The sequence below is a fragment of the Bombus terrestris genome, chromosome 10 (genome assembly GCF_910591885.1).
Source record: "Bombus terrestris chromosome 10, iyBomTerr1.2, whole genome shotgun sequence".
Classification (NCBI taxonomy): domain Eukaryota; kingdom Metazoa; phylum Arthropoda; class Insecta; order Hymenoptera; family Apidae; genus Bombus; species Bombus terrestris.
Window position 1 is genome coordinate 2,162,957 of NC_063278.1, and position 27,306 is coordinate 2,190,262.

Here is a 27,306-nt window from a genome sequence, read left to right on the forward strand (position 1 = left end):
GACGGATTGTAAACGGATTTGTAAACGTAATTTATAAGAATTTCATTATAAAAGTATAACAAGACTTACATCATTATGTATACACATTTAGACTATTGTATTTTTCCGCGTATTAATTATTTTTAAGTAGAGTTGAATCAATTACTAATGGTTAAGAATATCATGAAACTCACAGAGTTAAGTTATATTATTATTAAGTTATATTAATATTCGTAATAGAATTTATACAATTTATATAATTTGTACACTGTAAATTACTGAATTATTTCAATGAACGTTTAATTAAAGTTAATCAGCAGTTTAATCATTTCATCGCCTGCCCAGCTATGGTAGAATGGCCAATCCTAATCCTTTAACGAGAAGTAAGGTGGAGGAACTGTAAAACGAAGCTCTAAAATTCGAATCTCGAAAAATAGCCTTGTTCACTATTAAGTTAGCGTAATTCGCGGTGAATGGGTCGTTTTCTGAAATTTCCGCTGTTATTGGAAATGACCGTTTTTTGTATTTGTATCAGGAGAACATGACGTCGTAGGAAGTGGCACGAATCCGGCGATTTTTGGAAATTACGTCATATTTAAGGAATTCTGGCGATTCACGAACCAAGGTTTTCGACGATTTTGTATCAGGAGAACATGATATCATAGAAGGTGGAACAAATTCAGCGATTCTGGGAAATGACGTTATATCCAGGAATTCTGGCGATTCTGGGAAATGACGTCATATTCTAGGAATTTGCTTAAATTTTACTTAAATTTTTGAACTTTCGACTAAAACTTTCGAAGATTTCGTATCAGGAGAACATGACAGCATAGGAGTTGGCACTATTTTTACGATTCCTGGAAATAACATCATATTCCTGGAATTTTTCGGAACCGTCTTGGGTGATCCGAATTATTTCCCAATTTAATTTTTTGCTTTTTGGGATTTCGGATAGTGAAAAATATAAATAACAAGATTGTAAAATGCTGTTAAACTATTCTGATTTATTGAAACTCTTTTTAAATACATTTTGTATAATTATTCTACAATTAACAATCTCATTTTTTATTTGTATTATATAATGATTTCTAAGAAGATCATTGCTTGTTTGTTGTTACTGGCTGCTTGTAGTATCTTGGATATTGTTTCTGCTCTCAAAACAGCTTTTCTGTAATGAACATAGAAAAAGCAATTTATTCCTAATGTTCAACTCAAGTTTTAAACAGTTTTTATGTTTTTTCATAAAGAATATCACCGATACTAATGAGATTACAAATTTTAAGAAATATGATAACCAAAAATCTTTATCTAGGAAAATCTTCTTTATTAATAGCTGAGAATTGAAGTAAATTGTCATTGACTTTATCTGATTCATTTTTTGAAGGCATTATATGAATTCTTAAATTGTAATAACTTTACATATATAGTATATTAACAAGAGTAATACTATAGATATAATACCACAGAAGCATTTTTATAAAAGTAATTATGTATATGTGAATGAAAGGGATATCTTCAAAAAAAACTATTTTGATAACTATTGGGAAAAGATAATCATACAGAAGCTGGCACATTCTACTATAACTGCAAGATATTCTATAAAATTTACTTTGTAGCATGTTGTTTTTGCGAAAATATTAGAATATGAATTTCATCATAATGTAAATTGGTGAATGTAGAAATAAATAATCACGATTAGACTCTAGATATTGATGCAAATTCACATTTTTGAGAATACAATTACAAAAGTAGAATCTCAATAGGAAATTGTTTTATCTACCAAGTATTATAGGAAACACTCTTACCATTTTCATGTCACTTGAGTGTTTATCCATGCCAGAATATATGTATAATGTCACGCTCATATATTATCATGTCTATCCTGCCATTAGTCAATGCTTCAAACATTCAAACCTTACTTTCGCTCTTGCCAATTCCCAATCACGATTAACCATTAACTTACTTGTCTGTAACATTGACTTTTTAATTATAACTAGTTAAAGAATACTAGTTTATGACAATCGCAAATTGTCGCGAATCGTATCTACGAGGTGCGTGTGATTCTTGTTTAAAAAAAAAAAAAAAAAAACAGAATGTCTAGCGAAGATACATGGAAAAATGAAAAACAAAATAAAATAGGGATTTTTCTAAAAACGCATAATTCTTTTATTTTAAATTATTATTACGTAACGGATCGTAATATTACTTTAAACAGTATACCATCTTTATCATCTCTTAATGCAAATGGTACCAATATGATGTTACATAGAAGATCAAAGGTATATATATATATATATATATATATATATATATATATATATATATATATATATATATACACATATATATACACACACATACATACACATATATAATATAATAGAATTTTTTCATGTTCAACTCCTATTAGCACGGTTGCCCCATCCTCTTCTGTGTGTATCTTTATATTCATCCATGGCACGTAATTGTCTCAAGGTTTCTGGATCATCAGCTTCAATCATTTCTTCTTTTTTGATATCATCTTCTTCATTATCCATTCCTTGTCTGTTTACTAAATCTTGCAAGCATTTTGAATTTGTTTGATGCTGTTGTGAAGGATCTGGCCAGCTAAGATAAAATACATTGACATATTTGTTAAATCTTAATTAGTTAAAAGCATTGATGTACATTGATGTACTTTCTACTTACTCTCCTTCTTTCACTCGTTGATCATAAAATTCTTGAACAGTAAGAACAGGTAAACTAGGATAACCAACTCCAAACACCTTTTTCTCTACTTCATCTCGAGTGATAATAATTGGTTGCAGTTTTGGAGCAGCTGGTTTGCGTTTTTGCGAAATCTGGGTAGACATAGTTCCAGATTTTCCCATGTTTTTCATATGTTCCAAAATTGGCTTTTCGGCTGCTAACGAGTTCAGTTCTTCTATTGTCAAATTTACATATAATTTGATAAGCATTACGAAATATTCTCTTTTAACCTCATCATCTATGTTTGGATTGGACAAACTTTTCTTTAAAATTTCCAAACGCGATTCCAACTCTTTTTGCTCTTTGAATCTCTGTAGTTTCGTGTTTCGTCGATTTACCTACAAATATAATACATATGCATGTAGTAGATGTATCACTATGAAGAATATTTTAACAGTAATGATCTTCAGAGACCTGCAAACCTAGAATAGACTTACCATTTCGGTAATTAATTCAGCATTCGTTCGAACTCTCTCGGATACGCTTTCTTTCTCACGCTCCGGATTAATATCGGGCACTTCGATGTTGGTCAAACCATAAGTCTTAACGCGTTTCAAAAAATCCACGAAATAAATTTCAGCTACGTTAACGACGTGCATTCGGTCATCTGTATTACAAATTTTTGTAGCGAGTGTACCGAGGAACGCTGGCAGTAAAAAATATTTGATGTTTTCCGTAGCCACTTCTTCGAAACTTTCATTTTGGCTAAACATATCGACTATAGAAACTAGTCTTGTAGCTTGTTCTAACATATTCATGGTACGTTTGATATCAGACTGGCATATAGCAAAAAGAGATAAAAAACATGTATTATGTATGTATGTAGAAAAAATATAAACTGTTTGTGCACATTTAAAAATTTGTGATATTTAATTCAAGTGCAGGATTTTTATGAACAACTGTATTTTCGATCAAAATTTGGAGAAACGCAATTTAGGGAGCAAAGAGAAGATCCTAAACAGAATTATACATAATTGTTGACAATTAGTACCTGAACTTTGGAACTGTTGGTAGGTTCGTCTGTTTTATTGATATTATTAAATAGCTCAAACGCTTTGTCGAATAATTCTGATAGCGTTGCAACATCTTTCCCGTCATTTTCTGAACTCGACAAATTTTCTTCCGACATAACTATCGTTTTGACAGCTGTCTTTGATGCGTAACGAAGATTGAAAAGGTTATGTATGATTGTACGATCGTACAACGCAAAACAAGCATAACATCCTGAAGTTGCAAGCATAGGGTAATCAACTTCGATAATAAAAACAAGATATGTATCGATATATTTGGCGGTTTGGTTCAAAATATTTCAATCTGAAAACGATTGGGTGTCAGGATATAAATAAATTAAACACAAATCTCTTCTTTTAATCTATTCTTTTTCTCTCTCATTGTAGTTTTATTAACATAAGTTTACACAATTATTTTTTGTTTACCGATTTCGAAGCGAGTTTAAATGTAAATACATTCTCTTTCATGATTATATGATTACATAGGTTGATTACGTCGTTAAAAGTCACATTTAAAATAAATAAACATAATTTCTATATTAAGAAAATAGAGAGAGGGAAGAGAGAGATAGAGAGAGGCAGTAAATAATTGTTCCACTAATAGGTGAAAAAATCGTTGTATCGATTACAATATTTATAAGTAATTGACATCCTTTGCGAGGTTGAAATATCTTCCCTGTAGATTTTTTAATCGCGGTAGAATATATACTTGAAACAACAGGTTGCTTCTGTTTTTCATAAATTGAGCTATTTACAAATCGTGTGAATCTTTTATAATTCAACTTCATGTGTATAAAGACTGAAGGGTAGCTCAAAAGTATACGTAACTCAAAAAATTTACAACTATTGCGATAACGCCTTGCATTGTTTACAATTTTCCATTCGTTCATCGAATTCCTCTATTTGAAGCGTCATTTCGAAAAATTTGTACTTATCGTGAATATTTCTAGTAGCAGTACGCAGTATATTGTGAGGACTCGCACCTGGTTCTTCATTGGAAAAAATGAAAAAGAAAACAATTTGTTTAGACTGAAAAAAAAAGCTGAGACTGCTAATGAAACAAGAGCTCGAATGCGCTTACTTATTGCAAGATGCGCGGATAACGCGGTTTTATCCAGCGAAAGCGCCCAGATACGAAGATTGTGCACCTTCATCACACCTTCGATTTGCATAAATGTACTCTCCACTTGGGAATATTCAAATCCTTTTGGAATTCCTTCCATTAAAACGTTCATCACGTCTTTGATTATTGCAACCGTGGTTAATATTACCAACAGTGAAAAGAGGAAAGTGCAAATTGGATCGACTATGCTCCAGTTTGGCTGTAATTGTTACCAGTGTGTATTAATTTCGCGTTCATGAGAAAATATTGGAAAAATCTATTGCGTACATATGCATATATAACTATACCTTGAAATAAATAACCAATGCTGCAACGAAAACCCCTATGCTTTGTATGAAGTCTCCTAAAACGTGAATAAAAGCAGCGCGAACGTTGATATTTTTCCTCTTGTGAGACAGATTTTCGTCATCGAGTCTCTCGTTGTCTATATTTCGATTCGGCTTCTCTGAACCATGTCCATGACTATGGCCGTGCTCATGCAGCGATAAGCCCATTCTGCAATATAAAAGTTGTATCGATGTTATTCAAAATGTAATTACATCGTGACTGCGATTGATTTAATCTATCAGTTCGAACGATCGATAGTTTCAATTGAATATAATATATCACTAACACTAGATTTACCGCAACGCCAACGCCAGAGGTAATCAACATGACGGTGCTATCTAGTTGAAAACTTTTGTGAATTATTCTCTCGACTGCCAGATAAAAAAGAATTCCCGTAACTACCCATATTAGTAAAACCGACGTCAAGGCTCCTATCACCTGCGAATAACGATGAACATATTATTGATAGTGTGCGTACGTGCGTACACGCGTGCGTGCATACGTGCGTGTATATCCGTCTGCTAGCAAGAAACGAAAAAACGAGGGAAGACAATGGAATAATAATCAATTTTGAAATAGCAAATCTTTTACACCTACTTCCGCTCGATACCATCCAAAGGGCATTTTTTTCGTTGCCGGTCTATTAGCTACCCATATCGAGAATAAAGAGATCATAAACGATGCAAAATCGGTTAATAGGTGCGCAGCATCCGTTGCGATCGCCAAACTATTCGATAATACTCCACCTGAAAAGCCGGGCGATCGTTCCATTTAAAAATAATCATTAGTTTCATTTCTTATTTAATTTTCTTGAAAATTTAACGTACAAGTATTTCGATCTTACATCTACATGATGATTACCTACGATTTCTGCTATCATAAAAATTACGCACAACGTACTGGCAAGCAGTAATTTCTTTCTTGCCTTTTTATCGATCTCTTCGTCTCTTTCCCTGTGACAATGGTCCTCTGGTACAGCTAGAAAAACATTTAACAGAAAAATGATAAAGATAAACTTTTTATCAGACATTGATCTAACAGAATTTTGGTCGGAAGATAAATGTAAGGACGACAATACAGTCGCTGTGATACACCAAGACAAACACGTGAATATACTAAACTAAGCTAATGTTCCGCTTGAATTAGCTACCGGCTTTATAAATCTTCTTTTTGAGACTGTTGGTTGAGGTGGGGAAAAAAGTCGATTTTGTTACATTAAACATTGCTTGATTTACATATACGAGCAATAATGTTTATGTGGTCAAATCTGAAGGACTAAGACATAAAGTAAAATAAAGAGGGTAACTTGTAAAGGTATGGCGATAAATAGGTCTAGAAATTGATAATAAAGAATCTAAAGAGCTATAGATAATCGATAAATCCATTTAATATTTTAAATAAAAAGATAGCCTCTATAACCAATCGTCTGACTGGAAGTCGATAGGATCTAAATTTGGAGGAATCTTACTGGAAGGAGTTTGTTGGAAATCGGCTCCGCCGATGGCGAGAGCGGTGGCAGTAACTGCAGTTGCGGCTGTTTCGGTAGTTTCATCGATCGATGTAGCACTGCCCTTCACAACCGTACAACAACCAGAAAGCTTGCCGTGAACGCAAAAGATCACCTTCCGCGACGAGGTCTCTTCGTTCTCATCCATCTCATTGTTATTCGGTGGAATGCTCGTCCCATATCCGTATACAGCCTTGTCTTCGAATCTAACCAGTAAACAAAAGAACCAATTGATTTCTGTCTTCTATCGTGCTCGTATGTCGTTGCAGCCACGTGCAATAAAACAGAGTCGATAAACGTGGCGATCACGTACGCGATCAATTCCGTGGAAATGGTTTCTGTCAAGTTATGGAACGCGGGACTCGTAATACATTCTGGTTTCTCTTCGTTTTCATGATATTCTATACCGTTACCGTCCATCTGCTTTCACCACTACTATTTGCACACGATTACCAATTAGATAATCGAAACTAAACTATTCTTACAATCCTCTGGCCCGTAATGTTTTCCTCTCTCCTTGTTTTCGTTCACGCGGAAGATAACTGCAAACGAACGTTAACGATTACAACCGAATTTATTATCATACTTAATCATTGTTTGATTTCTATTACACTATTACTATTCAGTAATCTAAATCGGAGATTTATCAGGCAAACAGATTAAGTCGAAAGTACGAAGTTCTCGGTTTTCGCTAGAAAATCGAGAAAGATAGAAAAAAAAAGAAAGAGAACAAGAAAGATATAGAACATTCCAGACGCGTGTGAAGGGGACTTAAGGCGGTGGAGCTCGATCGCTTAATCCCGCTTTGGCCCGATCTGTGTCGTGCGTCCCTGAACGTGTTATCGTGAGAAAAAAATTTCATTGTCGCGGATAACTTCTATGTAGATAGATTAAAGCAGAAATAGATAGATACACAGATTTGCACGTCTCTCTTATTTCGATCGTTTGTTGAAAAATCCAGCGTTATATCCACGTATTGATATTATACATACATAGACCGATAGAGAAATATCGTTGTTTATTATTGCTATCAATTATTTATCGATCATGATATTTCTTATTGTTTCTTGGATTTTTTGTAATTATAGTGGTTAAAGATTGCCGCCTAAAATTCAAAGGGGAAAACTCGCGCGAGATAAGATCGAAAGTAGGAGAGCGCGGCGCAAGCAATTGAGGGAGAAAAGTCGGTGATGAGGTGGAAACTGCCGCTTACGTGAGATCGCGCGTGATCCTCTTAACGATCGTTATCGTTTCTCACGTAGCTCGCTATCTAACAAGATATCATCGAGGATAACATGTGCAAATGCGCCTTCGTTAAATCGTTATCCGTAAGAATGACTTCTCACGACAAAAATACTACGATTCCGGCTAACAGTAATGCCGTGTGCAAAATCATTCGAACCGAACGAATAATACATACACGGTATTCAAGTCCGTGCTATACGCGACATATACTTTAATCACACTGATTGCTTCTTCCAATTATATTTGATTGTACTGACTTCCGGTATTTCTTGTATTCTTGTCTAATAATACTAAAAATACAAAATGTTGAAGATAAATAAAATTTTTTCTAACGACACGCGTCTATTTGCTCGCCAATTCGCTTTTCGAGTTATCTCAAAGTATTACCATTCCGAGATTTACAATTTACAACGAGACTTACTGCAAATGCAGCTAAACGTCAGGTGATCATGACCGACTGCGCATAAATAGCAAACGTACAGTCGCATCTCTGTCACGTTCAAATACCGTGTAAAATACCCAAATATCTTTTCTTCCTCTTTGCGATAGATAGATGAACGAAATTCACTTCCTGCTTTATAGTATAACATACAGCATGGCTGTCAAGATACGGACGCGCCTTCGAGTTTGATTTTATCGGTATCGAAGTTACGGTGAGTTGAGCATGTAAAAATGATGTAAGAGAAAAAAACAAGGAAAAAGTGATTTAAAAAAAACAAATAATTGCTCGAAAGTAAACGGAATAAGTGGTCGGAAGTCGTAGAATTTTGATAGGAGAATTTAGCGTAAGCAGAGAGGTAGGATGTTTCTCCTATGTAACAGAGTCGAAAGACTAAATAATTAACAATATCGTTATCCATTTCTTCAATGAAAGATATATTTTTGGTAAAAATCATTCGCCAGGATACCGCGACGATCTTTGTAAGAATGAACGTGTGATCATAGCGCGCGGTACGCTGCGCGACGACGTGATGCGACGCGGTGAATTTACTAGGTAGGGAGAAGTGGAAGAGGCGATTCGATCCGACCCGGTCCGAATTGATCCGATCGAATTCGAAAGGGATGTTCGAACTCACAGCTTGATCCTTTCCTCGTCCATGATCCTCGTGCTGCGGAGGACTGCGTGTATGTGTGTGTGTGGGTGTGCGTGCGAGCGTGCGGTAGACAGCAGCGCTGACCGTGACGTGCAATGAACAACCAAATCAATTCACCGTTCGGTAGATCGATCAAAAATATGTTAAAGAAAAGCAAAAGGGAGAGAAAACGAAAACGCGACGTCGCGACGCGGCGCGGCGCGGCGCGGTGGTCAAACCGTACCGATGGAAGCGATACGAAGCGATGCGACTCGTGGCGTAGCGAGGCCAGGTGAGCCGACCCGGGACAACGAAAAACGGACGCGCCGCGAACATACAACCGAAAGTCAACAATTGTATTAAGTCCTCGGCCGATCAGAGATACGTGAATAGTCCGTGCGCGCGTCACTAGTTGTATGAACAACGCAAACCGTTTGCCACTTCATCCCGTCTTTTAGTAGAAAACCCACTGTCCAGCCTCGTCCGTTTGTTTTACCAGATAGCTTAACTCTCGATCAGTTTCTCCTCGGCTCTTCCTCTCTTTTCCTCTTACTCTTTTCCACGCTATCCTTCTCCATTCCCTCCCCCACTTTCTGCTTCAAGATCGCTCTCTACCGATTTCCTTCCTCCTCTTTCACCCCTTCTTGGCTCATCGGTTCCCCCACTTCTCGCTTCCTCTATCTGTTTCTGCCTTTCAAACTTCCTATCTATTCGCCGTTCATTCTATCTTTCTCGCGCTTTGCGTACGATAGCCTCGTGCCTCGATGTATCGCGCTTTCCTGTTTCTGTTATTTCCTGACGTAGCGTTTGTTACAATCATCATTTTAACAAACTATCATGGTTCTCCGAAATTTCTATCATTCATCGATCTAATCTATCGATTATTCGGTGGAACGGATGGGCTCGAAAACAATCGCTATTGGAACTTTGTTCGACCGATCGATCGTATTCCGTTTTTCCGTCTTTATTCTCTCTTCCTTTTTCCTTGCCTATAAGATTTCGCTCCATTTGATTTCTTGTGCTCGATTTCGATTATAGGAACGAATGTATTGGGAAACGCGCGTAAAAAGTTCATGATAAAACAGTTTGTAGCCGCGGGTCGAGAAATTCATATTCGCAATTCATTTATGTTGCGACTTTCCTTCTAATGTTTGAGAACTAACGATCGTTTTACGAGTCAAGTGTATAGAAAAAATCCAATTTTTTGAAACTCATATTTAGCCAATTATTTTTGAAATACAAAACCATTTTTACTTAAATTTGAATAAACAAAATTTGAGCTTCAACTGAGTCAGCCGTATTCTCGACAAGTGTACAGTCTTTTTTTCAGCGATTAATTCGATTCCAGTTTGTAACGCGCAAGTGTTGTGCTCTATTTCTTGTTGTATTTAATCACATTGTAATTACTTACTTTTTGCAAAGAAAATCTCTTCGAGGTAAACGTGTGTTCGATGATATAACTTCAAAAAACGACAATGTACCTGTGTGTACATGTGTGCTTACAGGATCCTTTCTTTCTCTCCTCTTTTTCATTCACCTTTCAACTTTTGTCGTAAGCAAGATGAACTCGAAAATAAAAGTAAATCGTCATTAGGAAAAGTGCGAAAGATTCGTTTCAAAAACCATTATACCAGGATTTTATCGAATGAATTTCGAAGAAGGAACTACGGAAAACTAAGAATAGGCTTTTGGAATGCGAACGAATGTTAAAAATCGTTAATGCCAAAATATATTGTTAAAAATAAGGAAAATAAAAAGGACGAAATGAAGAAAAAATGCCCATTGAACCTCTGCGTTGAAAATTTATATGAAAACAATATTCCGATACGTTACTGATTAAATTATCGTTTCATCGATTAACCGCCTCTTATGTATATTCTCATTCCAAACAATTTATAGTTACAGAAACGTACATATTTATAAGCCTCAAATTCTTATAAACGTTAAAAAATAAAATGAAATTACGTACGATGTATGATTGCTTCGAAAAGCTTTATCCATTCTTGTGACAAAATGCAGGTTCTTTCTCTTAAGAAATACAAATCTTTCTTCCTTTCGATTTCACCAAATAATACGAATAATGTAAACAAGAAGACATTAACCGCTACACGCGTCGAAAAACTTGACTCGACCGCACACCGCGCTCGATCTATCACAGTTGTATGTTTTTCTATCGACGAAAGATGTCATTACTAGCCAAATAAGATGTATTCTTTCGTAAATATTTTCACTTTATAAATTAATCGATTGATCTTGTTTTCTCAGAGTGACAATTTTGATATACATAGATAAAAATTGCGAAAAATTTCGCATAAAGTCGAACGTTTTCTTATTTTATGTGCAAGAGAAAGCATTCTCATTCGTCGAAGGAACGTGTATTTATAAAAGATACCTTACAAACGTTACAAGTTTATTTTTTATAACTATAAAGTAGACAATACAAAATCACAATCGTGTTAACGGCACGGTCATAGTTGCCCGGCTACAGTTAACTACTACGATATTACAATAACAACGATCCATTTTCAAATGACTGAATGTTTCGCTGAATTTCATACAATCAATTGCAGTAATCTATTTCACCCTGCAGCGTTCGATATTCGCGTGTAAATGTATCGCATTCTTCTTACTTTCTCGGCATTCAAAAAAATCACGCGTCACTGCAACAATGTGCTCGCATGTATTGAAAACGAAATTGAACTAGTTCTGGAAAGTTATTCGTAAAACTCTTCCTTTTTCTTGATCGATTTCGGTACAATTCATGCCATTTCTGCTTATAGCTCTTCGTGCTTGGTAAAATCTTCCACATCTCCGAATGTTTCTAAAATAAAAGAGGACAAGAAGAATTGATAACAAGATTGATATACATAATACTATTGATATGTATAATATTGCGAGAGGCATTGCTAAAGTATTGGCTATCGCTGTTTAATCGATGCGTTTAATCAATACCATTTTCTTCCTTCTCCGTTTGTCTATTCTCATTCTCCAGTTTCATCTGTAAGGCTTTTATTTCTTCATCATAACCTATCCATTCCGGTAATATACGTACAGCAGCTTGTAATTTAGCTTCCTTAGTCATTGGATTATTACACTACGTGATGCAAAGATCGAACAATATGTTTAAGTTTACGTTAGAAATGTATTATCAGCTAAATGTAACGAATCTATAATATAAACTTTATTTACCAAGTCTATAGTTTTGGCATATTTCTTGGATGCATCGTCGCACCAAGTCTCACACCATAACCACTCTTGCGGCAGTGATTTAATACTCACTTGATGAATCATGTTATTGGGGAGATCCTAAAAAGGACGCGCTAATTTGTAATCGTTATATATTATTTAATCGAATCATTCCGGTATTACTGTTAGTATCGTACGGACTTGGTCCAAATTAGACAAACTATTAGGATCTTGGCTCAATGCTTGATACTGTCCCCTTAATCTGTCTCCGGCTGCAATACGTCGGAATCGCTTCAAATCTACCACGTACAGAGCACTGATGTGATAAGCACGCCCCTGTAAATGATTTCGCCAATAACCTTGTTTCCAAAATCGAAATCCGTCCATTTCTTTCCTGCTGTCACAAAATGGAGTGTATGCATATGGCGCGCCGCCAAGGTCCATGGTCGCCAATTCTTTTAAATCTGCCCTTACAACCTAACATAATACAATGTTATTACGATCGTACAGAAGTAGCAATAGTAACAGTAAAGATAACAAAAATATTAATGATTTACAGTAATTGCTTGTACATAATTATTATACCTGATCAGCATCAACGAATATTATCTTTTTAACGTTTAAAGGGAACAGCACATCCAAAAACAGTATTTTGTAACCCCATATGGTTCTTTGCTTTTCAGTTTGCTGATGGAGCCAGCGAGGCCATTTGTATTGTACCAATTCATATTCAAAACCATATTCCTTTGCCATATGTGGTAAAAAATCCTAAAATGAAGGAAGATTTGTTGAAATATGTCGTTTAATTTATTTAATTTATTTCGCTTACTTTTAACGTTGGTGATAGATAATTCTTCAGGAACCAGAATTTGACGGGACTTTTGGTATGCTTTATAACGCTTAACATCATAATTTTCAGAAATCTTTCATACAAGTGTCCAGAGGCTAAAGAGAAGATATTTAATTTTTCATCCTCATCGTCACTATCGTCTGCTGTCGTAAATGTCCTAATTTCGAAGAGAGCGATAAAATTAGGAAATGGAAAAAATTCAACTGTTTTTTTCATTGAATTTCAGGAAGGTACATAACGTGATTGAATAAGCGTACAACAAGTGTTGTATTCAAATGTATAATGCACGTTTAAGATGCGAAACAATTGGTAAAATAATTATGTATCTTTACACATTACGAGCAATATACGTTATACGCGATAATGTTTAAATAGTTGTTGAAAGCTTACCAAAATTTGGAAAAGCTAAAAAGAGAGAGAAAATAAACAGAAATTAAAGTTAGAGGATCGCCTAACACGATGTGCTAAAAATATTTCATATCTTTATATATGCTTAGTGCCAACGCGAATTTAAAACTATTCTAAAAATGCGTAGTCGACCTATACAATGCGTAGTCGACCTATACCTATACAAAAGCGAACAGTGCAAATTTTATTTACCTAGAAATAGAGTTCCATAAGCCAGAACTTTTATCGTCTTCCGATAAAAGATCCATTCCCACCTTGTCCGGCTTTTTCGATACTTTAACTTTCAACACGTGACTTCTAAGAGAACTTATAACAACTTTTACGTCATTGCCGTTTTGTAAAACATCTTGACCACCGATAGTAGTAAAATCATAGATTTCCGCCGACCGTCCTTGCCGCATACGCAATATCCATTCCCCTGGGTTTGCTTTAAGCTGAAAATATCCCAAGTTTGCCATTACTATAGTGTCAACCATTAATGGTTGCTTTCCCGTTCCCAATGTGATTTGTAATCCACGAGGTGGATTTCCGATTACTGCTTCGAAACAATGACCTTCAAGAAGTAAATGCTCTAATTCAAATTCGCTGTAACAAAGAATTGTGGATATACAACAAACACATTTTAATTGTGATCTATAGTTTCTTCCAACGCGACACACTTACCTGTGCACTCCAATTGCTACATTATCCAATTTAATATTGTCTAAATCGTACACGCTCCGAACTACTTCCACTAACCAATTTTCTGGTGCATGAATATACTGTGTCAAAAGAGATGAAGTTGGTAATTTTGTAAATTTTGCCATAGCCCCATTAACATGTCCATCGGGGGAGAATTGTAACTGAGGTTCGAACACGAAACGATAAAAACTGAAGTAACATAAATAAAATGCATAAATATAAAAGGAACAGGTCAATGTAGTAACATAATTTCGTATAAAATTAAAAGAACAGTATACAATATACCTTTTCAACGGCATATCGCTATTTTTGTCCAAACAGTTTAAAAACACTTTAATGTTACAGTTTAAAGATTGTTGAAGCGTTTTTAAAATCGGACCCAATTTTTGTGCGCCGCGAGATACTGGATCAACGATAGCGATCAAGGTAAATACCACTTCATCCGAATTTGTTGCTGGAACCTTTATGGCGCTAAATATATTAACAATCAGAATGTTAGGGATCGTTTAATTGTTTAAGCTCGCTCATAAAAATTATTTTTTTGCCATTTCCACACTCACCTATATTCATCACCGTGAAATGGAATGTGAAATCGGCTCCGCGTTTGAGGGTGCGATGCTAACAAGGATGTAATTTTCATTATCATATCATCGGTGACTTCTTGTCTTTCTGCACAAAAGATTATTATAACATTATATCATTCAAATAGTATAGATACCACAGCTGTACATCATATGTATATGTTATCATAGATTAACTTCCGTACCATGCTCATCATTTTCCAACAATTGTTCCTTTATTAACATTTTGAACGATTTATCATCATAAGTACTTTGACTGAATCTTTCTAAAAGCGAAAAGTCTTCGCTTGTAAATTCTTCGCCCTCGTCTAAAGGACCAATTAATCGTCCATTACACACGATCGCTCTAACTCCCTGTTGCAGGTTTAGTACCGTTTTCACGTACTGGCGATGTACAAACAATTCATCGGCTTGGTTTTTCAACTGTTCTTTTACAGCCTCTTCCTAATTTTACGATAATTTGTTAAATATTTATTAGCATTGCCAAATTTTTTCGTAAAAAAGAAATAATTACCTCTATGTCAATTTTGCCGTTAGCAACATCTTCTTTAATTATGTCACGAATAAAACGTATAGCCTTATCTACCGGCAGGCTATGTAAGGTAGCTAGAACTATTTGATTAATATCAATTGTATTATCATCATTAGTACCGTCGAACGGATTAATGATTACACTAATTCTGACATCTGCATTCGAATCCTGAATAATAATCACCGCACAATTATATTTAAATATTAATGGAAATAATTTACTTAGTTACTTTATTGTACAAATCTGTGCATAAACAAGCATGAGAAATCACTTACTATGTATTCAAGTGCCTCGCGTAATAATTGTCTCCCTTCTGCGTCATTTAAATTTGCTACAACCCAAAAGGTATATAAATGGTGTACACTTGTGCGTCGTGTTACGTACATATAACGCATTCTATCCATCAACCATGTTGATAAATCTTGAGGACTCCATTTACTATAATCTTTATCGTTAGGTATAGTGCCAATTAAGTTTAACCATGTGTGTTTCTCCGGTTTTAATATTCGCTCGTTCAAGCTATAACAAGTGAATAAAGATAATAAACGAACTGAAATCGCAAGGATCATATTCGTGAATTTTTAAATAAAATCTCATACCGAGGCATAACATTTGGCTGATTCATAATATAATCGACTACATCATCTCCTTCGGTTATTTCTCCTCGATACACTGCTTTTTGTAATGCAGGCGTTTGTGACATGATCGTAGATAGAACAGCTTCTTCAAATGAATTGGCGTTCAATTGTTCGGCTGACAAAGGTACACCATTTAACAAAGCTTGCGGAAATTTTTTAAAACCAGATCGTTTTACGAAATCATTAGCTAAGTGACGTCCTACGTCATATTCAGATTCTTCACCGAGGATATAATTTATGTTAGCTGACGAATCTTGCACTTTTATTGCCTTCTTTACATCTTCTACGTCTGGACCTTCTGGACCAATATAATTTCCTAACTAAAATTATACATCATAAATTATAAACATCGTTCATTTCATATATATGATTAACGAGGCTACACGACAAATGACCGAATATTGTAAGGACTTACATTTATCAGAAATTGCAGAGCATGTTCCGATCCTTTAGTTTCCGCAAAGTAATGATATGCATTATTAACGGCGACACTAGCATCAGTCAATCCAGTTATAGAAGTATCGTAATTCGTTACGAAAACAAAACCTACCCTTAATGGTACGGAATGTAGATATAAAGATTGAGCTAAAGTTATCAAAGGGGTGGATTCCCCGCTTAAAGGGTCAATAATTAATACCTATTGAAATATACAATTTTTAAATAGATTTGTATCTTTACAACTGTCTAACATTACATTGTAATTATTCTAGATCATCAACGTTTACAAACCAAATTGTACAAATTTCTTCTAATATTTCTAAGCATGCCAGGAAAAGTTGGTCTTAATAATTCTGTTAACGACGACGACCATCTTCCGTAAGCTGAATCCTGTTCGATATCGTTTACCCAAATTATTGCCGAATCTCTTATATCCATTGCAAATTCTTGTTTTTCCGTGTTAGCGGACAAACCCAAAGCCAGCAATGTACCCATCTCCGTCTTACTAAATCCTATAAATGAGATGTTCAGTAATGTTATAGTTCATTTTGCACTTAACGAGTTATTCATAGCAATACAACATGTGCCGTACCGATTTTACGAAGAGATTCCATTACTCTCAATTCGCTTCTTAATGATTCTAAAAGACTAAGCACATCTACTGCTTCTAGATCAAAAAATAAACCATTAATAAAAAGCGCAGTATCTGTGGGTTGTATATTTAAAGCTGTAGAAAACATTGCTTGATTGAGTTTCATTTCTTTCTTCATTTCATTATTCGCTTTTGTTCTAATTAGAGATTTCGCCTTCAAACAAATTAGGATATCATCATTAATAGGAAATACTAAACAACATAAAATAAAAGCGTAAAATGCCCGCAACAGGATCATCATATGTATTGTAAAAAAATATTTACTTGCATTGGAAAATTTTGCGAAATATCCGTCAAAACATTAATGGCTTCGTTTGTGGGAGAATTCATTATCCTTTCAGCTGCTTGATGACTTAATTCTTGAAACTGCCACACTTTTAGAGCACCAATTTCATGACTGGTTTCAAGTAAATGAGTTTGTAATTTATCCAGCTCTAATTGCTTATCAGGGTACAAGTTTCTAAAATGATCAAGCCAAATTGTAGTAATAGAAGATGAATGCAAAAATAGATAAAACGGAATAAATGAAAAATTGAAAATGTATATATGCTTCAGAATTAATACTAACGTGAAAATCAAATTTATATGCATATTAAGATATAACCACCTTACTTTAATGTTACAAAATTAATTCCATCTGTTTCTTCAGCGCTATCATTAGTGGCCTCTGAGTCTTTTCCTGCATTATCTTTGATATCCGAATCATCTGTTGCTTTATATTCTGTAGACTTCATTTGCAATTCTACCCCATATCCCGATAAACGTACATTTTTGTCTATTCTGTCCTGCATAGACCATAATAAAAGACATTAAAAGTTTGTTATTACTGTTACACCAGGTATAATTACAATACCTTTAAATAATGTCGCAAAATATAATTAATTCCTCTATTTTCTGCAAGACTTTTTAATTTGTTATGAAAATCTGAGAATTTTGGTGTTCCAATCTGGCCATACAATATAATAATTTTTTCTGACTGCTGAGACGTATAATAACGATGATCTACACTATATATATCTGGATGTAACCAAGTATCCTATGTAATAAGTGATAAAATGCATAAATGAAATCAATTAAGATAGATACATGTATCAAATGTTTACATGTCACCTACTTGACTAGCTAGTTCCTCTAATTCTTCTAAAGAACAAGTAAACACTCCACCGACGTCCACTACATTATAACAATCAAAGATGGAAACATTTTTATTTTCTGCCATTTGTGTGAACATTTCCACTCGTGCCGAATAAATTCGTAGAGACAGACCCAATTTCATTAATGCTACTTCTGATTGAGATAAATATTTTTCAGCAAAAGCAATAACAGCATCGTAGTTCTCTTTTTCTGTAACTACAAAAAAGAAAACAACATGAAATTATATTGTTGCTAATTTAATGAAAATTAAGATAGATGAAAATTACCATTTCTTAAATCATAATTGGCAAAAGCATCTATAAATTTCCAAAAATAACTTGGATTTTCATCATTTAAATATTCAGCAGCTTCAAGAGCTAAGGGTGTTTCTTTCCATTTTGCATCTATTAGGGTGGTTACATATTTATTTACCCTTCTGTCTGCTTTAATGTATATCATACACAGTAGTAAAAAATAAAAAAATATAATTAACCGCATCTGCAAATAATATCAAGATTATTAATAGTAGGAAAAGTAGTGGTAAAAATGTAAGAGGTTCGGTAAGGTTGAAGAATATGTTTCCGCGACAATACTGTTATATTTAGAATTTGAGAAGAATAAAAGTTATACTTTTAATTTGCTATACAATGAAATAGCCGAACTTCTAAACGTATCTATCATACATCAATATTCATTGTTACGAAGATATGTTTCTATCATTATATTCAAATAATTGATAGATCAAAACGATACAACTTCCTATTCATATCGACGTTAGACTATCGAATAAAACGAAAAAAAATGTAAATAATAAAAATTATTAAAAATAAGAATAATATAATTAATAGATTTGTATGATATCGTAGCATCGAAGAAAAGGATTCTTTTAATGAAATTTGCATACCTTTAAATTTACCATGAAACTTATATTACGGAAGAATTGGATAACGATAATAGCCAATCCATGCAGAGCACGTGCGGTAAATATCGTACTGGTGAAAGAGTTCGGCTACGTAAGCTACCTTTAAGTTTATACGTGGTAGTACGTAGTATTAGTATGAATAGTAATGATTATTATACTCATAGCATACATTTACAGATTTCACAAACCAGATGTGACGATTTACTAAAATATGCTATCAGATATCAGTAATATATTCCTTTTAAAGAGAATGAATCATTTTCAAAAATATATTACTTGCAAACTTTTAATCTAGGACTATTGATGTGCTTCTGAAAGAAATCTATAAATTTCCTAGATTCTTTTGTGCAACCTAAACCAAAAAATATTTTTTCTCTCTCTTATGATTTTGTATAGTATTCAAATTGTACGAGAATAGGTCGAGAACTTGTTTTATAGTTAGACGACTTTAAATGTTATGCAAATGAAAAGTAATATTGTATGTTATGAAAAACAGTTAAACGTTACTGATACTGATATCATAAGAAGGATTGGTACATATGAAGCAGTGTAATAGAAACAATTTAATACTGTTACTGCCTTTAAGAAAGAAACAAATAATTGCATTATGACGATAATAGATTACGTGCAAACTTTATCCGATAATCCATATTTCGGAGCTGGTTTTGGTCTATTTGGGTTAGGTGCCGGAGCAGCGATGTTACGAAAAGGAATGCAAGCTGGAATGATACTATTTAGGTATTATTTCCATCCAAATTGTATGTTATCTGTCATTCAATAACATATGATGTTGAATTTTTTTCAAACGTAGGCGACATTATATGATCACTTTAGAAGTTCCATGCCGTGATAAAAGCTACCAATGGCTTTTACAATGGATTACACACAAAGGTGCAAAAGAAACACAACATCTGTCAGTTGAAACAAGTTTCGAGCAAAGAGAAACAGGTCACATAAAAACTAGATATGATTTCATACCAAGTATTGGAACACATTTTATTAGGTTAGAAATAACTGTACTTACCACTGCAATATTTCATTCTGCAATGACAAGTATGATACATTGTAATAATGGCTAAAATTACAGTAATAGTTAAATGTTTTCATAATTGTATTACATATTTGGATTTAATGTAAGTTATTTGTTTAATGTTCAAATAAATAGATATGAAGGGAATTGGATAAGGGTAGATCGAACTAGAGAACAACAATCATTAGATATACAAATGGGTATACCATGGGAAACGGTACAACTTACAGCCTTAGGAAGAGATAAAAATATCTATTTTAATATTTTAGAAGAGGGTAAGAGGCTAGCTTACTATGCCAGGATTGTTAAAATATTATTGAATAACAAATATTTATTTGTAGCCAGACAGATGGCATTAAAGGAGTATGAAGGCAAAACGATAATGTATACCGCAATGGGAAGTGAATGGAGACAATTCGGACATCCCAGGAAACGAAGACCACTAAATTCGGTCATTTTAGATATTGGGGTTGCAGAAAGAATAATAAACGATTGTCGTGAATTTATGACAAATCCTTCATGGTATAGTGATCGTGGTATGTAAATAATAGTACGGGGAAACGTCGCACAAAGTACAAAACACGTTTACCGATGATGTAGGAATTCCGTATCGGCGAGGGTACTTATTATATGGCCCTCCGGGTTGCGGAAAATCGTCGTTTATTACTGCGTTAGCTGGTGAATTAGAACTGGGCATTTGTGTTTTAAACTTATCAGAGCGAGGTTTAACGGATGATAGATTAAATCATTTACTAGCGGTAGCCCCGCAACAAACCATTATTCTTTTGGAAGATATTGATGCCGCATTTGCTAGCCGAGAAGAAAGCAAAGAAAGTAGGTAGCAAATCTCAAGCAAATTCATAAAATTGTACATAGTCTTTTACATTAAAGCATTACCGACTTCCGCATATTTTGTTACAGTGAAAGCTGCGTATGATGGTTTGAATAGAGTTACATTTAGTGGTTTATTAAATTGTTTGGACGGCGTTGCTTCTACGGAAGCAAGAATTCTATTTATGACGACCAATTACTTAGAAAGATTGGATCCTGCGTTAGTTAGGCCTGGTAGAGTAGATGTAAAAGAGTATATAGGTACTATATTTTTAAACGATAAAACATGGATCGAATTTTTATGGTACTTAATCAGTGGTGCTCTGTGGTTTCAGGTTGGTGTAGCGCAAAACAAGTGGAACAGATGTTTTTGAGATTTTATAGGGATATTGACGACAGAGCAAATAAACTTGCTAAACAGTTCACAGAAACTGTAATATCGCAAAACAAACAAGTTAGCCCAGCGCAAATCCAAGGATTCTTTATGTTTTATAAAAACAATCCTGATGATGTATTAAAAAATGTTTCACACATATGGGAACTTACGTGATAAATCGTATTATTAAGTAATGTAGAACATCATTTTGCACGACAAATTCGTACAGCGACACGTTGAATAGTCATAAGAAATATGCATGTAAGGATAAAAAAAGTATACAGTTTAAAACATTGTAAATACGAAAGTAACAATACCAATAATAATAATAGTGATACAAATTTTCTACTTTTACAGTCATTTATTTCACGTATTTCATTACCACATTGTGAATGACGATTCAAAGATAAAATACATTGTATAGCAAAATAAACATTGTATAACTTTCCTTTTATTTTTATCAATATATCTGTTTAATTACGACCATATGCGCAATATATTTACACAATACTGACGTGTTTTTTTTCATGTTGACTTAAATTGATTCAATTAGTTCCATTCAACATGAAAATTCTTTAGATCGATGGAATTGATAGTGGTAATAATAATGATTGATAAGTAATAATTTCTAATACCTAATTTTTAATAATAAGTAATAACTTCAAATTTAAGGAAAATATTTTATAAAAGTTTATACTTCGAGTAGAATAACATTGTTTTTTCATATACGAATTTCATCAAAACTTATTTTCCATGTAAAGGATGGATGTCGATTACATTGCTATGCATTAAAAGTGGACATTTAAAGGTCTTCGTTTCACAATATCGATTCGGCACAAAAAAGTTTTTCATCATTTTACGATATTGCATTTATAATTATATAAATGATACGTCCAATCTTAAAAGCAATATAAAGAAAATAATCTTTTCTTCATAAATCTCATATTCTGTTCGGCATCTACCACTAACAATTAAATTAATTACCTCTAACGAATTAACTCATATATTTATGAGAATGTGTAAAAGATTAATTATAATCGATTAAAATTTTACATACTATTTCAATTTTTACAGACCGTTAGTTACTCGATAATATTTATTTGAGGCTTTTATTCCAAATTTTAGCAATCGCAAAAATACTGAAATATTTCCACGAATGCGACTTACGATTCACAAATTAGCTTCACGTTACTATCATAAATAGTATAAATGTAAAGCTAATGTAATAATTTGAGTTTTTGAATCTATTGTTATACGATGTGATGAAAAGTTAAAAAATTTGGAACAATATGTTATAAAAGTGATTTGGAAGTTTATGATTTAATGTTATTCGTGTAATCGATGATTAGAAACTCCAAATGTACGGTTCATAATTTAAAGGATCTGGTTGTTCCATGTGTCCTGTGTGACTGTTACTTCCAACCATACACGATGGATAGGCAACTCCGGTATTTCCTTGACCCGATACGGGTGTCACAATTGCTGGTGCTAATCGACAGTCAGGCCTTTGTTGCATCATAGAATTGATTGGTTGTATCGATTGAGATGCTGGCGGTGGACCTGCTGGCGGATGCGATTGAGATTGAACAATTGTAGAAGGAGGTGTGGAAATATTATGAATAGGTTGTATTATATTAGAACCTGAAACATAGTTTGCCACTAAAAAGTGGTTTTTCAAAGTTATCAATTAGTTTTGATCACACGTACAAAAGTATTACATTATGGTATTATATTAAGGAATGTTGATCTTACTTGTTCCAGAATTATGGAATGATAAAGTAGTAGTTTGTTCCGACATTATGTTTGCAGGTGGTGAAACCATCTTTACTGGAACCGCTTCGGGTTTTCTTTTTCTAGTAGATAATCGTTTCTGTGTGTTGTTTGATGCTTGATCGCGTTTTTTATTATTGCTTGACTTTTTCTTCTTCTCGCCCGGTAGTTTTGGCTTATTTGGTCGATTTCCACTTGGTTGCCAAAGGTGTACAGTATGTACAGCATTTCCTTCTCTAAAATAGTTGACCATTGCTTGATACGGATAAATATGTATATATATATGTATGTATATGATGTGTGTACTAAAGGATAATCTTTCCTTTGTTTCTCTTTTCTTCTTTTTTTTTTTTACTTTCCTCTTTTTGGTTTCTTAATTAACATACTAACCCCTGTTTCTTTCCAAGCTTCCAACTGTGTATACCGGCTTTATGCAGCCTTTCCCTGATTGTATCAACGCTACATTTTAAACCCAAAGCAGGTGCAACATGTTTAGCTGCAGTCAGCGGTTGCTGAGTAGCCATAGCAACAATGGCTTCGTCTTGTTCTTTAGTAGTGATTCGTCGACGACCCTTTCTTTCTTTAGTTTGTACGTTGCCTTCTTTATGCCAACGTTCTAACCATCTTTTAACGGTACGTTCCTATTTAATAACGAGCATTGCGTATACGACTACCACGAGATGATTGTAATTATGTGAATCCATCAAGACGAATATGTTCCTTCTTACCGATCTGTCGATTGCAAGCGCGATAGATAACGTGGATAAACCAGCTTCGGACATGCCGATCATACGATTTCGAATTTCAACGCTGGTTTCCAATGTCCCTTTTGCTTTCCCGCCTTTTTTTTTCCTTTTCTGTAGTTGATTTCTCGTGCTACCTTCTTCCGATGAAACTTTATCCTGATTAGATTCTATGCTAGAAGACTGATTATTATCTTGAGAACCACGAGTATTAGAATTATCAGAAACTAAATTCGTACTGGTTTGTGGACTAGTTAACTGAGAATGTAAGTGATCACGATGCTGTTGTTGTTGCTGCTGAACTTCTGCTTGAAGTTGCCCTTGTTGTTGATCAAGATTATGAGTCTGATCCGTGATGGTTTGTTGTACTTGTTGGATATGGTGTTGCCGTTCCTGTTGTGCATGCAACTCTTGGAGCTGTTGAGAGGAAACTACTTGTTCGTGAGATATTGAATTTTGTTGACCCTAATGTTTGGGAAAAGAAATGATATATCGAACGAGTGTTTATATAAGGACAAGCAGGTTATACAAACCTGTGGATAATGATGACTTCCTTGTACTAAATCTAGAGGCCAATTCTGAGAGATATTCAGACCAGGATGCTGATAAATAGGTTGCGTTTCTTGAGTTAAACTCAGAGTATTGCCAAAATCTGTCTGAGGGTGTAAAGATTGAGGCGGTGCTTGTATTTCATTGACTTGCGCCTGCGAAGCACTTTGTTGTTGATATATAAATGCCTGTTGTTCGTTAGAAGACTTTACGCTCTCCGTTGGTGCTCCATCTCCAACATAAACATCTTTGGCTCTAATTTTCCTTAGCGGATTTTTCTTTTTAGTTATACTGGCATTCTTTTCATTCTTATTAGGATCTCTGGAAGACTTTTTTTTCCCTAATTGCGTTCCAGTAGGTCTCCATACAGGTTGTTGTATAGCAACACCATCCGTATCGCTGCGAATGGAAAGGCACAATCGAATGGCGTAAACAGAATAGAGTATTAACGTTTAAAAAGTAGCAGATAACATCGAAAAAACTAACCCGAGTGGGATTCTCTGCATATATTTTCGCGAAGGACTCCAATTATGAATTCCAGCTTTATGTAACCTTTCGCGTATAGTATCGACAGAACAAGTAAGTCCTAAAGCGGGAAGTACAGCTTTTGCTGCCGTTATCGGTGTCTGTGTGGCTAGTCGAACAATTGCTTCATCTTGTTCCGCTGTTGTTGCCCTCTTACGTCCGCATCGTTCTCGAGTTTCCACCGTGCCTTCTTTGTCGAATCTGTTTAACCATCTCTTTACTGTACGTTGCTAAAACGATAAAACACAATATACATAATATCGTATGTTTCATCGAAAGTAATATGCAGTCTTTGAAAACTACGTACCGAACAATTTACAGCAGCTGCGATTTCTCGCAGGCCTAAACCTGCTTCATACATTCCTACCATTCGATTTCTTAATTCCGGCGTTGTTTCATGCACTCCTCTCGTTTTTCCCATTTTGTTTCAAGTTAGCGAATCGTTTCATCCAGAACAAGCGACAAGAGTGTCGCAAAAAATTTTAAATTTTACGCGAAAAGTGACGTAAGAATAGGATGGATCACGTGACAATGGCAGTGCTCGATCAGAAAGTTTTCCGAAATTTTAATTAGGTTCCTGCGATATCCTTTTCGTTTGTCGCGCGATCTTCAAATTTCGAAAACTTCCACATCGTATCATTCGTACTTCGTGATTGAAGTTCTGCTACGAACGTATTTTAAAAAGCATTGTTTCTTTCTTGTCTTCGACATGGTATCGTGCTAGAAACGGATCGAAATGTTGGCGTCGACGGAATGCAATTGGAACGTTCAACGAACTCGACTTCATTCGATAAATTTACCTTGATTATCTTCTTCCAATTGAGATCATTCATTCAGTGTTGCAGATCATCGACGACACTTTATATTTTCACTCTCGATATCCGTTGTATACCTCGTTTTGGCCGAAATGCAGTCGCTCGAAGAAAACGCTGTAGTCAATACAACTTCAGCTGTACAGTCTGTCGAGATTCGTTTGTCCTTGTTTTGTCTTTCGCGATTCCAAATTCGTCGAAGCATCGCTGTTTAAAAACCTCTTCTCTTTGAGGAAATATTTGAAATGCGACACAGCAAAATCACGTAATGATCGCTATTTAGGCTTTGAAATGTTTTCAATTTAGGAACTGAAACAAACGTGCGTTAGAATGCGTCAATATTAATTCGGTCAGACTGTACTGTGTATGTCATCGACCGCCAACAGCTCGTCGGAATCGTTTCATCCGTGGAAAATCGAGCAAATTTCATCCGCCTGAAAGATTTCCAAATAAACGGACGCCCGAAGGAAGATCTCTTGTAAATCTAATCAAATTTACCTGTTATTCTATCAAAAAAGAACGGCTTATATTCCGTCAATACTATATCAGCTGACTGTATATCCGCGACCAGCGGGAAAGATACAATCGTTAAAAAGGTTATGTTAAATGAGAAAATTGATCACGCGACAAACACGACATTTCGACGGACATTGAGTTAACGATCATTGTGCAAATTTCGTAGAATGACCTCGTTCTTTCGATGACTAATATATGTGTATATATATATGTATATATATGTATATGTATCAGTATTACTACGACTTGCGTTCGGCCAAGTCAATGGTCAATAATTTTAAAAGGCGACTGTACTCGAGGCAACGTTACTGAGGATTCGTTCGGCTATATTCGCCTACCTTCGCCGGAATTGTATTGACCCACGAAATGCTTCCCTTACTTATTTGACGCGTGATTCGCGCGCTGAATAGATACGTTAGGTGTACGTTTATTCGTATTTTGGCGCGAACATTTTACAAAACCTTTCTCGTTCTTTTCCTTTGTTTTCGTCGATGTTAAGGTAATTTGTCAAAAATACGCGATTGCGAATCAAAAATCAGAACGCACGATCTTATAACTGCCTATCGATTGTACAATTCCAATTTCGTTGTTGCGAGTGGGCTTAGAAATAAAATTAAAGACGAAAACTTTATCGGCAATGAATCAAACAAATAAAGTTCTGGGGTAAAGAGCTGAACGAACACGATGCGTTTTCGTTTGTTGGTATTTGGTTCTCGTTCGACGGTAGTTGCGAATAAGCTTCGTTCTTTTGCAATTTGTAAACGACGAATGAATAGGAACGAAACGAGTCATTTGAATCGGTTGGATGTGTTAGAGATAAGAGGAATTACATAGGGTCAGATCGCAAAATGGTAATATCCGCCAATCAAATCTGCATTTATGCGTACACCCTGGCCTATATATGTAGAATCGAAAGGTTCGTTCACCCGTGTGCCTTTCGACTTTGAAGAGACGGTTTAATCGTCGATTCGAAAAATAGTTTAACAAGATAATCGATGCGATGATCGAAGGCAAGTTAGGCAGAGACACGATCCATTTTGTCACCTATCAACGGAACGAGGGATATAATCGAACGAGCGTACAGCGTGGACTAAATTTCGCAGCGAAGGTGGCGACATGA

At 34.8% G+C, this 27,306-nt stretch overlaps 5 protein-coding genes across 21 annotated transcripts; 1 reads left to right on the forward strand and 4 right to left on the reverse strand.

Annotated features, from left to right (window-relative positions):
* Nucleotides 1-963: 963 nt before the first annotated feature.
* On the reverse strand, nucleotides 964-3,954 carry LOC100650778 (immunoglobulin-binding protein 1). 2 transcript variants are annotated; one of them, XR_002308095.2, is made up of 6 exons: nucleotides 3,719-3,954; nucleotides 3,165-3,503; nucleotides 2,668-3,065; nucleotides 2,345-2,586; nucleotides 1,785-1,946; nucleotides 964-1,147 (listed from the first exon to the last, which is right to left on the reverse strand). XR_002308095.2 is itself a non-coding variant. In XM_003398512.4 (5 exons), the coding sequence occupies exons 1-4, from the start codon at nucleotides 3,854-3,856 to the stop codon at nucleotides 2,376-2,378; spliced, it is 1,086 nt and encodes a 361-aa protein (XP_003398560.2). In that variant the 5' UTR covers nucleotides 3,857-3,954; the 3' UTR covers nucleotides 964-1,147; nucleotides 2,345-2,375. The 2 variants fall into 2 exon arrangements, 1 of the variants encoding a protein (XP_003398560.2); XM_003398512.4 differs by lacking the exon at nucleotides 1,785-1,946.
* A 133-nt stretch (nucleotides 3,955-4,087) lies between these two features.
* LOC105666163 (zinc transporter 2) lies at nucleotides 4,088-11,271 on the reverse strand. Of its 8 annotated transcripts, XM_048409325.1 has the most exons (10): nucleotides 10,982-11,271; nucleotides 10,424-10,578; nucleotides 7,180-7,236; nucleotides 6,656-6,900; nucleotides 6,049-6,165; nucleotides 5,785-5,933; nucleotides 5,474-5,625; nucleotides 5,148-5,355; nucleotides 4,819-5,059; nucleotides 4,088-4,726 (listed from the first exon to the last, which is right to left on the reverse strand). In XM_048409325.1, the coding sequence occupies exons 2-10, from the start codon at nucleotides 10,543-10,545 to the stop codon at nucleotides 4,581-4,583; spliced, it is 1,437 nt and encodes a 478-aa protein (XP_048265282.1). In that variant the 5' UTR covers nucleotides 10,546-10,578; nucleotides 10,982-11,271; the 3' UTR covers nucleotides 4,088-4,580. The 8 variants fall into 8 exon arrangements, with proteins under 8 accessions (XP_048265282.1, XP_048265285.1, XP_048265283.1 ...); XM_048409328.1 differs by lacking the exon at nucleotides 10,424-10,578; XM_048409326.1 differs by lacking the exon at nucleotides 7,180-7,236.
* A 134-nt stretch (nucleotides 11,272-11,405) lies between these two features.
* Nucleotides 11,406-19,180, reverse strand: LOC100650087 (UDP-glucose:glycoprotein glucosyltransferase). Of its 5 annotated transcripts, none has more exons than XM_048409314.1 (24): nucleotides 19,017-19,180; nucleotides 18,400-18,610; nucleotides 18,093-18,328; nucleotides 17,832-18,014; nucleotides 17,591-17,763; nucleotides 17,243-17,438; nucleotides 16,919-17,132; nucleotides 16,618-16,838; nucleotides 16,304-16,525; nucleotides 15,850-16,208; nucleotides 15,526-15,769; nucleotides 15,233-15,418; nucleotides 14,904-15,162; nucleotides 14,698-14,806; nucleotides 14,423-14,608; nucleotides 14,120-14,326; nucleotides 13,649-14,041; nucleotides 13,439-13,453; nucleotides 13,028-13,205; nucleotides 12,784-12,966; nucleotides 12,400-12,675; nucleotides 12,202-12,318; nucleotides 11,965-12,106; nucleotides 11,406-11,833 (listed from the first exon to the last, which is right to left on the reverse strand). In XM_048409314.1, the coding sequence occupies exons 1-24, from the start codon at nucleotides 19,029-19,031 to the stop codon at nucleotides 11,787-11,789; spliced, it is 4,572 nt and encodes a 1,523-aa protein (XP_048265271.1). In that variant the 5' UTR covers nucleotides 19,032-19,180; the 3' UTR covers nucleotides 11,406-11,786. The 5 variants fall into 5 exon arrangements, with proteins under 5 accessions (XP_048265271.1, XP_048265270.1, XP_048265272.1 ...); XM_048409313.1 differs by lacking the exon at nucleotides 19,017-19,180 and adding an exon at nucleotides 18,743-18,881; XM_048409315.1 differs by lacking the exon at nucleotides 19,017-19,180 and adding an exon at nucleotides 18,796-18,822.
* Nucleotides 19,181-19,416: 236 nt separating this feature from the next.
* LOC100650655 (mitochondrial chaperone BCS1) lies at nucleotides 19,417-21,612 on the forward strand. Its single transcript, XM_003398511.4, has 7 exons — nucleotides 19,417-19,772; nucleotides 19,846-20,037; nucleotides 20,200-20,339; nucleotides 20,406-20,600; nucleotides 20,665-20,898; nucleotides 20,986-21,156; nucleotides 21,231-21,612. The coding sequence occupies exons 1-7, from the start codon at nucleotides 19,642-19,644 to the stop codon at nucleotides 21,443-21,445; spliced, it is 1,278 nt and encodes a 425-aa protein (XP_003398559.1). The 5' UTR covers nucleotides 19,417-19,641; the 3' UTR covers nucleotides 21,446-21,612.
* LOC100649967 lies at nucleotides 21,613-27,209 on the reverse strand. 5 transcript variants are annotated; one of them, XM_048409323.1, is made up of 10 exons: nucleotides 26,169-27,209; nucleotides 25,659-26,104; nucleotides 25,166-25,578; nucleotides 24,820-25,088; nucleotides 24,318-24,732; nucleotides 24,024-24,249; nucleotides 23,770-23,954; nucleotides 23,432-23,682; nucleotides 23,024-23,277; nucleotides 21,613-22,930 (listed from the first exon to the last, which is right to left on the reverse strand). In XM_048409323.1, exons 3-10 carry the CDS (start codon nucleotides 25,277-25,279, stop codon nucleotides 22,617-22,619), a joined length of 2,028 nt encoding a protein of 675 aa, XP_048265280.1. In that variant the 5' UTR covers nucleotides 25,280-25,578; nucleotides 25,659-26,104; nucleotides 26,169-27,209; the 3' UTR covers nucleotides 21,613-22,616. The 5 variants fall into 5 exon arrangements, with proteins under 5 accessions (XP_048265280.1, XP_012168312.3, XP_048265279.1 ...); XM_012312922.3 differs by having other exon boundaries at nucleotides 21,613-22,831; nucleotides 22,913-22,930; nucleotides 23,770-24,249; XM_048409322.1 differs by having other exon boundaries at nucleotides 23,770-24,201.
* Nucleotides 27,210-27,306: the final 97 nt, after the last annotated feature.

What these genes read in the sequence shown, in the direction of transcription:
- LOC100650778 (XM_003398512.4), bottom strand. Translation starts at nt 3,856, where the DNA reads ATGTCGGAAGAAAATTTGTCGAGTTCAGAAAATGACGGGAAAGATGTT. An exon ending in CCAACAGTTCCAAAGTTCAG is followed by an intron (nt 3,504 to 3,718) that starts GTACTAATTGTC and finishes GCTATATGCCAG; the next exon opens with TCTGATATCAAACGTACCAT. An exon ending in CTGAATTAATTACCGAAATG is followed by an intron (nt 3,066 to 3,164) that starts GTAAGTCTATTC and finishes TTATATTTGTAG; the next exon opens with GTAAATCGACGAAACACGAA.
- LOC100650655 (XM_003398511.4), top strand. Translation starts at nt 19,642, where the DNA reads ATGACGATAATAGATTACGTGCAAACTTTATCCGATAATCCATATTTC. An exon ending in TTCATGGTATAGTGATCGTG is followed by an intron (nt 20,601 to 20,664) that starts GTATGTAAATAA and finishes CCGATGATGTAG; the next exon opens with GAATTCCGTATCGGCGAGGG. An exon ending in AGATGTAAAAGAGTATATAG is followed by an intron (nt 21,157 to 21,230) that starts GTACTATATTTT and finishes CTGTGGTTTCAG; the next exon opens with GTTGGTGTAGCGCAAAACAA.
- LOC100650087 (XM_048409313.1), bottom strand. Translation starts at nt 18,793, where the DNA reads ATGATAGATACGTTTAGAAGTTCGGCTATTTCATTGTATAGCAAATTA. An exon ending in ACGGCAAAATTGACATAGAG is followed by an intron (nt 15,163 to 15,232) that starts GTAATTATTTCT and finishes TCGTAAAATTAG; the next exon opens with GAAGAGGCTGTAAAAGAACA. An exon ending in ATCTATCACCAACGTTAAAA is followed by an intron (nt 12,967 to 13,027) that starts GTAAGCGAAATA and finishes CCTTCATTTTAG; the next exon opens with GATTTTTTACCACATATGGC.
- LOC100649967 (XM_048409321.1), bottom strand. Translation starts at nt 25,279, where the DNA reads ATGGGAAAAACGAGAGGAGTGCATGAAACAACGCCGGAATTAAGAAAT. An exon ending in CAGCTGCTGTAAATTGTTCG is followed by an intron (nt 25,089 to 25,165) that starts GTACGTAGTTTT and finishes TTATCGTTTTAG; the next exon opens with CAACGTACAGTAAAGAGATG. An exon ending in GAAGTCATCATTATCCACAG is followed by an intron (nt 24,250 to 24,317) that starts GTTTGTATAACC and finishes CCCAAACATTAG; the next exon opens with GGTCAACAAAATTCAATATC.
- LOC105666163 (XM_048409325.1), bottom strand. Translation starts at nt 10,545, where the DNA reads ATGAAAAAGAGGAGAGAAAGAAAGGATCCTGTAAGCACACATGTACAC. An exon ending in TTGGATGGTATCGAGCGGAA is followed by an intron (nt 5,626 to 5,784) that starts GTAGGTGTAAAA and finishes CGTTATTCGCAG; the next exon opens with GTGATAGGAGCCTTGACGTC. An exon ending in ATCCGCGCATCTTGCAATAA is followed by an intron (nt 4,727 to 4,818) that starts GTAAGCGCATTC and finishes TTTCCAATGAAG; the next exon opens with AACCAGGTGCGAGTCCTCAC.